Source organism: Panthera pardus, unplaced genomic scaffold (genome assembly GCF_024362965.1).
Source record: "Panthera pardus isolate Hobbes unplaced genomic scaffold, ASM2436296v1 HiC_scaffold_25, whole genome shotgun sequence".
NCBI classification, from domain to species: domain Eukaryota; kingdom Metazoa; phylum Chordata; class Mammalia; order Carnivora; family Felidae; genus Panthera; species Panthera pardus.
The window spans coordinates 87,647,971-87,662,355 of NW_026526821.1; the positions used below are offsets into that span (position 1 = coordinate 87,647,971).

The following is a 14,385-nucleotide window of genomic DNA, read 5'->3' on the forward strand; positions in this document are numbered from 1 at the left end:
GTGTTCAAATAAAACTAAATGGGCTCATCTTTTGTTTTTAAAAATAAAAATAAAACTATTAAAACTAGCACTTTTTTTCTCCTTCATAATGTGTTTCTAGTTACATATTTTGCTTTTTAAAAATACTATTTAAAAAAAAAGTAATAGCTAAGATCTATAATCTAGCCATCCAGAGATAATACTGTGATTCCTTAGAGTCTTATATGTGGATCATGCTGGGATAATTTCGTGTATGCATACACACACACACACACATGTATGGTTTAATATCCTGATTTTTTCTTAATATTATATTAGGACCATATTTAAAATGGGAAATAAACATTCATCTACGCTTGAAAGATGGAGAGACATGTGGGTGGGTTGATAGATATATGAACGCTGATACAGAATTGAACAAACGAATGAATAGAATAATAGCCTGATTAATGGGTAGATGTAATGCTCAACAAATGGTAGCTATAGAGGGATGGAGATAGTTAGATCAAAGCAGATGGGTGGGTGGAGGGATAAATGGATGAGTGGAAAGAAAGAAAACTAGAACAATAGATCCAATCAGTGGATACTTACAGTAACTGAACATTCCACACTGAAAAGTCCTAATCGCTTTTGCATGGTATTCAAGAATTTCTTTAATTTGGCCTCAGAAAACATTTTTTAGATTTGTCTCTCACTTAATCCCTTCAGCAATTTATGCTCCAATCCCATTGACTTCGTCCGTGTTGTTGTGATTGGATTAGGTGAAACTACATGAAATTGCTGCTTTTATAGGTCAAAGATGGTTGAATGCCATTTTCATATGGTGTAACCAAATAGATGGAGCTATACGGGGAGCTGATGGATTAAAATTGATGAGTAGATGAACAGTATAGGAAGATGGATAAAGAAGCTTGGATAAATCAGTGGGCAGGTGAAAAAACTGATGGATGAACTGCAGTGAGATACCACTTCACATCTACCAGGACGGCTATAAAAAAACAAACGAAAAGTGGAAAACAACAAGTGTTGGAGAGGATGTGGAGAAATTGGAAAGCCTCAGACATGCTGGTGTGAATGTACAATGGTGCAGCTGCTGTGGAAAACAGTTTGACAGGTCCTCAAAAAACCAAAGACAGAGATTACCATATGACCTAGCAATTCTATTCCTAGTTATATACCCCCCAAAATTGAAAACCCAGACTGAGGCACTTGTATGCCGAAGTTCAGAGCAGCTCTATTCACAACAGTCAAAGGTGGAAACAACCCAAGGGTCCCACTGACAGACGAATGGATAAACTGAGTGTGGTCCATCCACACCATGGAACACTGTTCAGCTATAAAAAGGAATGAAGTACCAGAACATACTTCGACATGGATGAACCTGGAAAGCCTGCTATGTGAAATAGGCCAGACACAAAAGGACCAATATTTTATGATCCGACTTACATGAAGTATCTAGAATAGGCAAATTCGTAGAGACAAAAAGGAGATTAGAGAGTATCAGGGGCCGAGAGGAGGGGAGAATGGGGAGATATTGCTTAATGGGTACGGAGTTTCTGTTTGGGAGGACGAAAAAGTTTTAGAAATAAGTAGTGGTGATTGGTTGCACGATGTTGTGAATGTGATTAACACCATTCCGTTATACATTAAAAAATGGCTAAAGTGGGGCGCCTGGGTGGCGCAGTCGGTTAAGCGTCCGACTTCAGCCAGGTCACGATCTCGCGGTCTGTGAGTTCGAGCCCCGCGTCAGGCTCTGGGCTGATGGCTCGGAGCCTGGAGCCTGTTTCCGATTCTGTGTCTCCCTCTCTCTCTGCCCCTCCCCCGTTCATGCTCTGTCTCTCTCTGTCCCAAAAATAAATAAAAATCGTTGAAAAAAAATTAAAAAAAAAAAAAAAAAAAAAAAAAGAAAAATGGCTAAAGTGACAAACTTTATATATATTTTACCACAATAAAAGCAATTTAAAAGATGGATGGATGGATGGATAGAGACAATGGGTGAATGAATGGATCTGTACAACGTAAGCTGAAATGGAGCATGTGGGAAGCCCTGTAAAGGGTGAACCAGTAAGGGTGGATTAATGAGCATATGGATATGTGAGTAGTTGAATGGGAAGCTGTGTATGTGGAATGAGAGGCAATGGGTGGGGAAATGGAGAGTTTGTGGGATGCGACCCGTGGCTAAGCCCATGGATCAAAGTGGAGGAGGTGGCAGTTTTTCTTGAAACTGCCCAGCCCCGGGGGAGCCCTAGGCTGGCAGTGATTGAGAAACCGTCGGCCAAAGAACCTCTCTCTGCTTCAGGCTCCTTGCAGCTGGACCTCAACCACATGCCCAAACCTGCCAAGACAGCTGAGAAATGCTCCTTGGACCAGCTGGATGGCACCTTCCACCCAGAGTGGTTTGTGTCCCTTTTTGAACAGAAAACTGTGAAGGGCTGGTGGCCCTGCGTTGCAGAAGAGGGCGAGAAGAAGATCCTGGCGGTAAGTCGGCTCCCTCTGGCTTAGGGCAGGTGCCCAAGTAGCTTCCTCTGTAGATATCACTGGGCCCATATGTGTTGCTCTGCCTCTCTCTGTCTTTCGAGGCACTGTCCCTCTTCTCTTCCAGTTCCCAGCCTTCCTCTCCTTGAGGCTTGCATCCCAGGAAGCCTATTTAAATGGAAAGATACCCTTACCTCCTGCAGATCCTGTTTAATTTATACTCTGCTCTTTGGTGTCTGGGGATCTGTGTCCTGGGTTCCCCTGTGGCCTGGGCATCCTGTGGAGAACCGAGGGAGTGCCTCTCCCATTGGAGCAGGATTCTACCAGGGACCATCCTTGTACTACTCTCCTGGCCCAGAGGTCTGCTCAGGGCTGCTGTGACACCCTGGAGAACAGTCCTTCCTCTGGAGAGAAGTGAATCCCTGACAGCTTACTGAGAAACCACAGGCAGCCAGCCAACCTCTAAAGTGGACCTTGAAATAAAATACTCTTGTTGAAGAAGGAATTGGAACACTTATTAAGAAATATTAGCACCTCAAAAGAAAAATGAGCAAAGAGCATGCATATGTAGATAATACACAAAAGAAGTATAAATGGCCACTAAACATTAAAAAAAAGGTTCATTTCCCCCAGTAGTTAAAGGAATAATTTTAAATGTGAAAACATTTTTTTGCCTATTAAATTAGACATTTAAAAAATCTAAATGCTCATTGCTAGTGAAGACGCAGAGACAGACCCCTCATTTATTTCTGCTGGGAGGGCTAATGGTTTTACCATTTAGGGAAGCAATTTAGTAATATATAGCCAGGGATTTAACAATATTTATGCCCTTGGACTCTGTCATCCCACTTTTAAAAATCTCTCCTAAAGAAATAAACAGACACAATTAAAAATGTAGGCTCTGGGGTGTTTTCTTGCAGCATTATTTATAACATCAAAGAGTTGGAAACAACCTAAATGAACCAAAATAAGTGGTTTACTAAATAAATTGTGGTCAACCATCCCATAGAATGTTTTTACAGCCATTAAAAAGCAAACTTTAAAGAATATATAATTATATAGTGAAACATAATATATTTCTAAGTGAAAGAAGCAAGCTCTAGAACTCTATATACACAGTGAGGTATTTCATATACTTGCAGAGGAAAATAGTTGTGATGCATAAAAATACAAACGGTGCTTATCTCCACATAGTGGAAGTATGGGTGACGTTCTCCTTTATACATTTCTGTAGTTTCTAAATGTTCTGCAAGGAGCAGTAGTGCTTTTGTGATCAGATCAACCCTATATCATTTTTCTTTCTTCCTTCCTTCCTTCCTTCCTTCCTTCCTTCCTTCCTTCCTTCCTCTCTTTCTTTCTTTCTTTCTTTCTTTCTTTCTTTCTTTCTTTCTTTCTTTCTTTCTTTCTTTCTTTCTTTCTTTCTTTCTTTCTTTCTTTCTTAAAATAATACAGTGGCTCTTATGTCTGGCCGGGTTCCTCTCCAAGCCATGGGGCAGAGCCTTTGTGCCCCTGACCAGGTCCCTTCTGTCTCCTCAGGGGAAATTGGAAATGACCTTGGAGATTGTAGCAGAGAGTGAGCATGAGGAGCGGCCTGCTGGCCAGGGCCGAGATGAACCCAACATGAACCCTAAGCTCGAGGACCCAAGGTTAGTGCCCACTCCTTACCCCTGATGGCCAGGGGGCTGGGAGGTGTGGTCCAGGAGACAACCACTGCATAGCCATGCAGAGGTCACAAGGCCCACATGGCTCAGAGTGGGGCGTGACTTGTCTCAAGCCACACGGTAAGTTAGGAGCAGATGACAGGCATCATTCAAGGGCACACCAGGCTCCTCAGCTCATTCAGGAAGCAGAGACTGTTGGGTAGCTGTTGGTTGTGTGCCGAGCATGCGGTCACATGGTATGTATATGGCGTAGAATGGAACCTTCCCTGGTGTGTTGTTACTATTCCCAACTTATAGATGAGGAAATCATGTTGACAAAGTTAAATAGCGGTCATTACACTAGGAAAGTGGTGAAGCTAAAATTCTCACACCTGTTTTGATTGGCTCTGGAGCCCAATCAAGGTTTTTACCTTGACCAAGCTGCCTTCTGTGGCTCACCTGTGATGTCAATGTGGCTTTCAAATGGCCTTTCAGTCTTAATTTTCTCATCTGTGAGTCCCTGCCTTCCCTACTTCATAGGCCCCTAAGGATGTAGACCAACCCAGTGGATGTGGAAGGCTCGAAAGCAGTTATTAGGGACAGGAGGACGGCTGTGGGGGCAGTGGAGACAGCTGCATTTGCTGGGTCCCTCCCCACAGCCCAGCTCAGGTCAGACTAGACACAGATGGACCACTTGATTTCGGTGCTATCCCTAGTCCATGGGGCCGGCAGGGCTGTGGGAGGTGTCCCTGCCCTAGGATGTTGGGATCTGGGTGGAAAGCGAGAGAGACCTTGTATATCCTGTGGTGTGCACTGTGATGTTAAAACAGCCAGTATTGAGACACAGCATCCTGCATGCTCTTTAAGTTGGACGATGACCTAGGGGAAGGTGTTGAGGTTCTTGGCTGTGAGTGAGAGAAAATCAGCTTTCTGGGTTCATGTCCCACCATCCTTCCCTGACCATGGACCAGCCATGTGCATCTAGGCAGGTAGTTTGGCTTAGCTGGCGCTAACTGGGCCATAGCTCACCTAATGCGGCAGCCCTTTGAGGCTCTGCCCGGCTCTCAAATCTCTAGTCTGTGATTAAGTTCCGGGTCAGGAAGGAGAGCTGGTGGCTGAGAACTGGGTCTCTGAGGGTGCATAGGGCTTGGTGGCACCAAGAAGAGGAGGGGAGCATGGGTGAGGCTCATGCTGTGACAAAGGCTCAGAGGGCAAGGGGAGGCACAGGAAAAGGGCTAGGGGCCCTGAGGCTGGGTGCGTTCTGGGGACCAATGGTGGAGGGCCAGGGTGATCTGGGAGCAGGGTTTGGAGAAGCCAGCCTTGGTAGGGGGGTGCCCTGCTGACCTCTCGGGTCTTCCTTCCAGGCGCCCTGATACCTCCTTCCTCTGGTTCACCTCTCCATACAAGACTATGAAGTTCATCCTATGGCGGCGCTTCCGGTGTGCCATTATTCTCTTCATCATTCTCTTCATCCTACTGCTGTTCCTGGGCATCTTCGTCTATGCCTTCCCGGTGAGTAGGCCTCAGGGGAGGGCCAGACACTGCCTTGGAGGAGCCCCTGGCCTGATGAGGGACACATAGCCCCTACTCTGGGGAGTCTTCAATCTGGTAGAGACAAAGTCCTACCCTTGGGACAAAGTCCTCCTCTTAGTCCAGTGAGAGAAACTGAGTTTTTGCCCTCAATGGGGAGATACAGCTGTCCTAAGCAAGCCCGTAGAATCTGTAGTCAATGTTGGCAGAAGGTGAGGCACCTTGGGCAGGGGTGGGCAGGGGAACCTTGTTGAAGGAGTGTGTGTAAGTGGGTATGTGGATGGCAGGGCAAAGGTGAAGGCCGCTCTGTTTGTAAGAATGGCACCTGCTGAGGTCCAGAGGAAGGGAGGCCCTAGGGCCGGGAGAGGCTCTTAGTGTCCACCTGAGGACCTTGATAGAGTGTGTCCTGCCTCCTGCCAGGAGCTGGGTTTGGGAGAAGGTGTGGGCTGGCAGGAGGCTGCCCCAGGAACTTCTCACCAGGGCAACGTTGGTGGCACTGGTAAGAAGCCAGCTGATGCCTGGCAAAGAGCTGAAGGGGCCACTCTTGTGAGGCTGATGTACCCCCAGCTTCACTGGGCCCCTTCCAGGGAGAAGTATCAGGGGCTGTGTTCCCTGTCTGTGCTCCCCAACCTCACAGCTCATCAGGGGAGCCCCAGAGATGCTCCAGCCCCCCATCCCACTGTGTCTCTGGAACGTCAGACCTTGAAGTGTTCTCAGGCTAATTCCTGATTTTTTTTAAATGTTTTTATTTATTTTTGAGAGAGAAAGAGACAGAGTACTAGTGAGGGATGGGCAGAGAGAGAGAGGGAGACACAGAACCCAAAGTAGGCTCCAGGCTCTGAGCTGCCAGCACAGAGCCCGAAGTGGGGCTCAAACTCACAAACTGCGAGATCATGACCCGAGCCGAAGTAGGACACTAAACCGACTGAGCCAGCCAGGTGCCCCTAGCTAATTCCTGATTTTTAATGTTCTTTAAATTAAAAAAAAATTCTCATATGAAAATTTCAAACTGATATAAAAGTAGAGAGAATGGCATAACCAACCCCATGTCACCCTGATTCTAATGCAAAGAAACAGACAGCCAGTGAAGGGAAGGGACTGGCTCAGGTCTGCACAGCAATCTGTAGACAGCTCCGAGTCCACGGTGCCGGCCACCATGCACCTCAGTCCTGGTCAGCACCAAGCTGCCAGCCAAGGGCACTGTCCCCACAGTGGGCAGTCTGCTCTGGGAATTACTTGTCTGTGTGCTCTTTGCTTTGTGAATCCTCTAGGAGGAGAAGGAGAATGGAGAGCTCTCTCCCTCTGTGTTTGGCGGGGCCTTATATGAGCAGCACACACCTTCCTCCAGGAAGACAGTTAAAACCACAAAGCCATCTGCTTCAGTTCCTAATATCATGGACTGTGAGGAATAGCAGGGGTTTTGTCTGGTCTGGAAGTCCAGGCTCCCTCTACTCTCTGGGCCATAAGTGACAAAGAAGGGTCTAGAGCCAGAATGGCTGATGTGTCGGGCTGCAGGCCAGGCCCTCTAAGCTGGCTGTGCTCACCTGGAGCACCAGGCTGAAACGTGTTCCAGGAAGAGTCATGGCCAATTGGCTAAATATGGCCGTGGTCTAGGGGAGGGTCCAGGCTGTAGGGCCCTGAAACATGTGCAGTTTTGGGGGCCCTTTTGAAGCAAAGGAAGACAAAATCACAAAATCACAGACCATGGAAGGGCACATGCGAATGTGGTGGCCTGGCATCAGGAGTCAGGCCCAGGACTCTGCCTCAGTGTTTTCCCCCTATTTGGGCAGGCCCAGGTTGCCAAGTCAGGGAGGCATGGTTCCTCTTGCCCACCTGTCCTCAGGCTCACTTCCTTTCGTTTTGGGTATATCCGGATGCCACCCAGTTCAGGTGAAGACCTCACTAAGCACAGGGTGTGTGTCCAGGAGGTGAGGGAGTGTTGTGGGGATGAATGAGAAGGCGATGAGCTCTGTGCTGCTGGGGAGCTCTGTGGCTCTCCGGGAAACACAATGGAGCCCGTGAACGAGGGACAGGGTACTGTTCAGGTACCTCCATCCTGAGGCTCAGGCCAGGGGAGTTCAGGCAAAGGAGAGCTGGTGCAGACCCCTGCTGCTCAAGGAGGTGGTCTGAGGAGGAGCAACAGCTCCAGGGAGCTGGTTAGAAATGCAGAGGCCTGGACTGGCCCTGGGTCTGCAGAGGGGAATCTGCCCTGGACATACTGAGGTTTGTGACTCACTGCTGTGCAGGACAGAGCTCTGTGCCTAGAGTCAGATGTTGGCTAGATTTTGGCTCTGCCAGTGACTTCCTGTGTGACTTTGGCTTTGGCACGTCTCTCTTCATGAGGGGGAGGCTGGGCTAGGACTGCTCTGTCCTGCTGTGACAGCACTGTGCTTAGGGGAGCTCTTTTGCCTTCTCTGAGGGTGCTGCACGTCAATCCAGCAGGGGCGAGTCCAAAGTGTCACCACTGCCCATTGTGTGACTAGCTCCAGCTCCTGGCCAGCTGGGCCCTGTCCTGCCAGGCACTTGGGTGGCACTTCAGGGGCCTGGGGAAAGAAGGCCTACTACCTGGCCAGGAGAGGGAGAGTGTCAGTGTCAGCCTATGGTCCTTCCTCGTCTCTGGGGCAGCCTTAGCCCCAGGCCCTGTGGGCAGGAGCAGAGGAGCACTTTGGCCAGTAGCCCTGGTCAGAGCCCCTCCCCGGTCTCATCCCCCAGCTATGGCCTCACTCTCCTTGAGCTCTGCTGGAAATTGCCCTCTTTAAAATACCAACTCTGACCCTCTGTGAGGGTCAGATCCTAGGTGAGGGGTCTGGGCAGCCTAGGCCTGAGGCTGCACACTGTTTTTGTCTGTAGGTCTTTGCTACCACCTGGGTAAATCCTGCTTTCCTCCAGCCAAGTCGCTCAATCAGCTGGTGGGTCCCAGACCCTCACCTGGCCTTTAGGCCTTGGGGGCAGAGGGCCTGGTAGAGAGGGGCCCAAAGCCACCGCTGCTCTCCTCCAATTGGCCTAACTTCCCACGCTCTTGGAAATTGCCCTGGGAGGGGGACATGGAGGGCAGCCTTTCTGATTCCTACCAGCTCCACCCCCCCCCCCCCCCCCCCACCAGAGCCAGCCGGGAGCAGGGCCAGCGTAGGGAGGCAGGAGGCGATCTGGCGGGGAAGGAGCGGCGGCTTTGTTTCCAGAGTTGGCTTTCCCGGGCCGGCGCTGGGGAACATACTGTCCCAATTAGGAGTCTTGTGTTGTGTTGTATGTGTTTTCATGGTTTTTTGGGGGGAGGAGTGGGGAGGGGAGATTCCTGTCAGTCCTACATCAGGCAGGGCTTAATCAGGGGTGACCCATCTCTGGTGCTGACCTGCATGGTAGATCATCCCCGTACACCCCACCCCCAACCCTCTTTCTCTGTTTTCTGGACAGAAGTGTGGTGGCCAATGAGCCCATGTGGGTTCCCATGTCGGGGGTGTATGGGAGGGGGATGGGGAGAATCATGGCCATGCCTTCAGGCCACCTGTCTGATGGAAGAGGCCAGGGCAGGCCTGCCCTGACCAGGCCCTAGATGATCAGAATCTTTTTGACAGGTGGTTAGAACATGGGAGTGGGCCTTGGGTTGGTGGGGGAGAAGACAGCAATTTGGGTAGCTGCGGCCACAGGTTGGAGGGTGCAAGCAGAATTTTGGAGGGGGATGGGCTTGTGTGATTGGCCAGAGGGCCAGGAGGTGGGGTGTTGAGCTGAGTGTGGCATGGGGGTGGTGAGGGTAAGGTATAGGCAGGTGGTTGAGTAGGTGAGCCTCCTTTCCCAGCTCTGGCCCCTCTGGCAGCTGTTGTCACATGTCCCTGCTTCTTCCCTCCCTCCAGAACTATGCTGCCATGAAGCTGGTGAAGCCCTTCAGCTGAGGACTCTGGCCCAGGACTGGCTGCCTTATCCACCCAGCTTAGCTGAGCTCTTCCAGAACTCTAGGCCTGGCCGGCCTGCCAGGGGACACAGACAGACAAACTGGCACGTGCTGCAAGCGTTGGTGACATCGAGCCCTGGGATCACCCCCCCCTTCATCATTTCTTTCTTCCCCTCAACCCAGCCCTTTTTGGATCAGCCCATATGTATTTCAGTATAAAACAGTTTGAACCACAGGGCCATGTTGGCATGTGTGTCCCTATAGTCGCTGAATGAGGTGTGACCATGTAGAGGATGTGTCTGGGTGGGTGGGGTGTGAGTGGGGTGTGGGCCATCTCTGGCTCTGCATTCTGAGTGGAACTTTATCCTTTGACAAGACTGGTCGGGGGTGGGTGAGTTTTGAGGCTTGCTGTTCTGGTTCTCCAGGACTTTCCCCTTACCCCCTGCCCGTCCTCACTGAGGCTTCTCCTCCTCCTTTCCCAGGTTGTGCTCTGCTTAGGTGGGCCGTTACCTGTACCTTCTAGTTTCTTTGACCACGCCCTGGAAGAGGATGCACTTTATACAAGTGGGTCACCATGGAAAGGGTTGGGTCAGAAACTCTCCAGGTAGGGAGGGCTCCTGGACCTTTAGCTGTGACCTTATCTTTTACACATTTGGGATTTCTTGTGACTCCGTCCCTCTGCTTCCTTACTCTGCTTAAGAGATCGGGTCTGCACAAACACACCTTTTTCTTGTGGTCTGAAGCTGCGTGTCTGTCGTCTCCTGCAGGAATCAGGCTTAATCTATGGGGGCAGCAGAAACACACTTAGAGAAAAAGCAAAGAGCTTGAAAACATTGTGTTTCCAAAATAGAGGCCTCTGCCTCTCTCGCCTGAGGGGCTGGAACTCTGGAGCACAGAGGCTGGCCTGGCTGCCTCCCTTTCTGTTACCGAGGAGGGCTTCTCCTGTTTCCTGCTGTGAGCCTGCTCCCCTGGCCCGGGCACTGAGGCCCCAGAGTGATCCTTCCAGGGCACTTGGCTCTTCATTGCTCTTCACTCTGGGACCCAGACTGAGGCTCTGCCTTGTCCCACCTGATTGGCACAGGGCTGATGTCCTGGACCCTTCTGGGTGAACTATATGTCAAACACTGAGTGATTCTCTCTTCAGGAGAGGTTCAGGCTGGAAGTAGTCTTCAACATCCAGCTAGGGAGGCTCTGAATGTTCAGGCAGGAGTCAATCACTCATTAATTCACTCATGCCTTTCATTCATTCATCAAAGAAATGTGTGTGTGTGTGTGTGTGTGTGTGGCCATCTGTGCACCAGGCAAAGGGCTAGACTCTAGAAATGCAGCATTGATCAAGATAAACGTTGGTTTATAAAGGTGGTTCCTGTCCTCCCACATCTCACCATTGAGTAAGAGAAGATAAATAGATAGGCAATTATAGTGCACTGATGGATGAGCAGGGGTTACAGGGTCAAGGGCAGAAAGTAGAAAAGACAATAGAGGGAACAGAGTGTGTGAAGACTAGCCATAGCCAGAAACTAGCTCAAAGATCTATACGAATTTCCATGTGGGCACAGAGCAGTGGTTCTCAGCTAGGGGCAGTCTTACCCCTCCAGGCATATTTGGCAGTGCCTGGAGATGTCTTTGATTGTCACGACTGGAGAGTGGGGTGGGGTGAGGGTGCTGCCGGCATCCAGTAGTTGCTAAACATCCTTCAACATATAGAACAGCCCCCACCCCCTACCCCAAATCATTATCCAGTCCAAATCGGCCGTTTCTTTTGCTGTTGAGAAACTTTGGTGTAGAGATAGCGGATTCCAGAAATAACTGAAAATTTGACTTGATAGGCCCAGAGGATTGACTGGTTAGGACTGGGAGTGGGGTGAGGTATGATAGGAGATAAATTCCAAATGGGATAAATCTCAATTTTCTGGCTTTATGAGCGTTGGTACCACTCATGAAGTCAATTTTGGACAAGAAAGTTCAGAGGTGTTTAGGACAGAGTCACGTGTCCCTGCAGTTATGGTATCTCCTTTCCCTTCACAAAGTTCTAGAAAGCATCCTCTGCATTTTTGTCTCCCTGTCCACACCTTGCACTCCACCCGCTGTGGCCTGACTTTATGCCTGTGGCACCCTCCTCTCTTTTCCTCCTTGTTGAAAGAATCCTCATACTGTTCAGCTTTCTCCATGGCCAAGTGCTGAGAAAGGAGCCCCGCCCTAGTCCTAGCCGGAGGGGTCTTATTAGATCAAACCATCACACTGATGCTATTCCCCTAGCCGGCGATTGGCTTAGGAAGAGGCATGTGACTCATTTATGACCAGTGAGACTTGCAGGGAAGCAGTGGTGGTGGTTATGGAGGATGGGAAGCAGCTGGGAAAGTTTCTAGGAAAGTTTTATCCCCAACAACAAAGGACACACAAGGAGATACATCTTCATCTTCTGCCTTCTCATCTTGTCATGACCGGAGCTATGGCAGGCACCTTGTGATCATGAGGAGACCAGCCTGAGGAAGAAAGCCAGCACACAGGATGGCAAGGACCTGGTTCTCCACGAAGCCGTTGAGAAAGAACCGATTCTGAAACTGCCCTAACTTCTAGTCGTCTTGTTACATGGGGTCATAAATTCCTTATTGTTTAAGCCATCTTTGACGATGTAGCGTGCTACCCACAGCTCACAGCAATCTCCCTGGCAAATATTGTGCTTTCCTGAACACCGTTTTTACTGCATCGCCAATAACTAGGGCTACCCTGCACAGGCACCACATCTGAGACATCATACATTTATTATTTATTATAACAATTTTCCTACAGATGGCAGTAAAGTGTTTTGCTCTAATAAAATCAGTGTGTTACAGTAGTTTGCCGATAGAAGTAAAGTACTTTGAGGAAGGGGCACCTTTTTCTAATTCACACTGGGGCCCCATCTAGCCCTGGCTGTTCAGTCTGTGGCCACTTACCCTTCCCGTGTCTGGGCAGCAGCCGGCAGCACCGAATATCGCTCTGCTTCGTGATACACTCTCAGTCTTTGGCTTCTGTGACATCACAGTTGTCCGATGTTTCTCCTCTCTTTCTAGGCATCCTTCTCTGTTGGTCTACAGTGTTCCCCAAGCTCTTGCCCTGGCCCCCTGTTCTTTTTACACTGTACGTCTCCTCTGCAGCCTCATATGTTCCTATGGCTTCCACTGCGCTCCAGAGGCTACTGACCCTGGAATCCCTACCTCTACCTCCGCCCCCCCCCCCCCCCCCCCGCTCTGTGCTGGAGCCATGTTATCCAGCGTCTTACCCAAGGGGCATCTCCTCAAGGGTCATGCACAGGCTCCACAAACTCAAGACCTCCTACCCAGCACTGCATTCTGCACCCCATGAGAACCATTCCTGCCCTGTTGTTCTCTCCAGATGCTTGGTCACTGGAACTGGACAGGTGGGAGGCACCCTTGAGTCTTACTTCCTCCTAACCCCTTATCCAAGACATCACTGAACCCCAGATTCTGGTTCTCAAGTCTCTCTGAATCAAGCTATTTCTCTTCCCATTGGCACCACCTCCACTTGCAATGAGGCCGCCACTGGGCCCACATCATGGAAGTCCGAGGATCATTTCTTCAGCCCACCTCCTTTCCACTGACCCACTGTCCACAAGCAGTGAAACTGAACCTGGCCTGGTTCTCTACCGTCCTCAGGAGGGAGGTCAATCACAATGGCGCAGGGCTCCTCCAGAGGTGACTCCTCACTTGCCTCTCTCGTGTCATCTGTTGCTGCCTTTCCCTCTGCTCTGGTGAGCTGAGCCATTTTCAGACCTGGCCTTTGCCCATCCTTCAGGTCTCTGCTTGGCCCTTCCTCCGGGGTGTTTCCTCTGACCTGCAGGCACCGCTGCAAACGTGATTCTCTCTGCCTCCTCCCACCCTCAGTCTGTGCCTCCAGGGCTGAAATCACATCACAGACCTTAATGAGATGTCTGCTTCCTTCACTAAAGGGACTTGACTGTTTCACTGAAAGTTCTCTTTAAATAGCCAGGCTCTCAGAGCCATTTCAAAAGGGATCTTTATGTTCTAAATGAAATTCAGTTAGTTCTCAACATTTGAGACCCACTCTTGCTGCAAGGTGGAGAATAACTCTCATCTGTTAAAAAATGGTTCAGTAAAGGGGCATCTGGGTAGCTCAGTCAGTTAAGCTTCCAACTTCGGCTCAGGTCATGATCTCACGGTCTGTGAGTTCGAGCCCCACGTGGGGCTCTCTGTTGACAGCTCAGAGCCTGGAGCCTGCTTCGGATTCTATGCCTCCGTCTCTCTGTGCTCCTCCCCCGGTCTCTGTCTCTCTGTCTCTCTCTCAAAAATAAACATTACAAAAAATGGTTCAATAAAACTTGATAAGCTCTTTGTATCCAGGATACTCGGTTCCCTGCCTTTACTTTCTCTGTCAGTGCTTTAGAGAGAGATGTTCTGTGTGCACACATGCACACATATGTGTGTGCTCACACACATCATTTTCTGTTCCCTTTCTAGGGCTATGTGGACAGCCCAGGAAGGGTGACAGGGAGGTTGGACAGACAGAAAGAGCTATAAGCACAGCCCTGGCCTGCCCCTGGGCCCACACACCCCTCCCCATTTTGCCTCCACCTCCAGGGAACTCAAACTTGTCTCAATCCTCTCTCCATGTGTTTCATAAATGTAGGATTATGGGATTTCCAGAGGAGCCAGGTGGGCATCCCCTGACAGGGACACGGGGACAGCCCAGGAAATGTTTCCTGCTTGCTGAAGAGAACAGGGTAAGGGCCAGGGTTCAGCCTGATGTGCTTGTCCTTAAATGGCGGCTGAGATACTGACATGACAGGTGGGAACTTCCTCTCCCTTCTTTCCCCATTTGCTGTTGTTACTTCCTCCAGGACAACCAGCTGCA

At 49.8% G+C, this 14,385-nt stretch overlaps 1 protein-coding gene across 22 annotated transcripts in view; it reads left to right on the forward strand.

The window, feature by feature from the left end:
• The window catches only part of DYSF (dysferlin), a 224,594-nt gene extending 214,835 nt beyond the window's left edge, over positions 1-9,759 (forward strand). For all 22 annotated transcript variants that reach the window (XM_053890791.1, XM_053890801.1, XM_053890797.1 and 19 more), the window contains 4 exons: positions 2,279-2,457; positions 3,991-4,100; positions 5,459-5,606; positions 9,473-9,759. In XM_053890791.1, the coding sequence (XP_053746766.1) occupies positions 2,279-2,457; positions 3,991-4,100; positions 5,459-5,606; positions 9,473-9,511 (476 nt within the window). In that variant the 3' untranslated portion in view covers positions 9,512-9,759. The remainder of the gene's footprint in view (positions 1-2,278; positions 2,458-3,990; positions 4,101-5,458; positions 5,607-9,472) is intronic.
• The last annotated feature ends 4,626 nt before the right edge of the window (positions 9,760-14,385 follow it).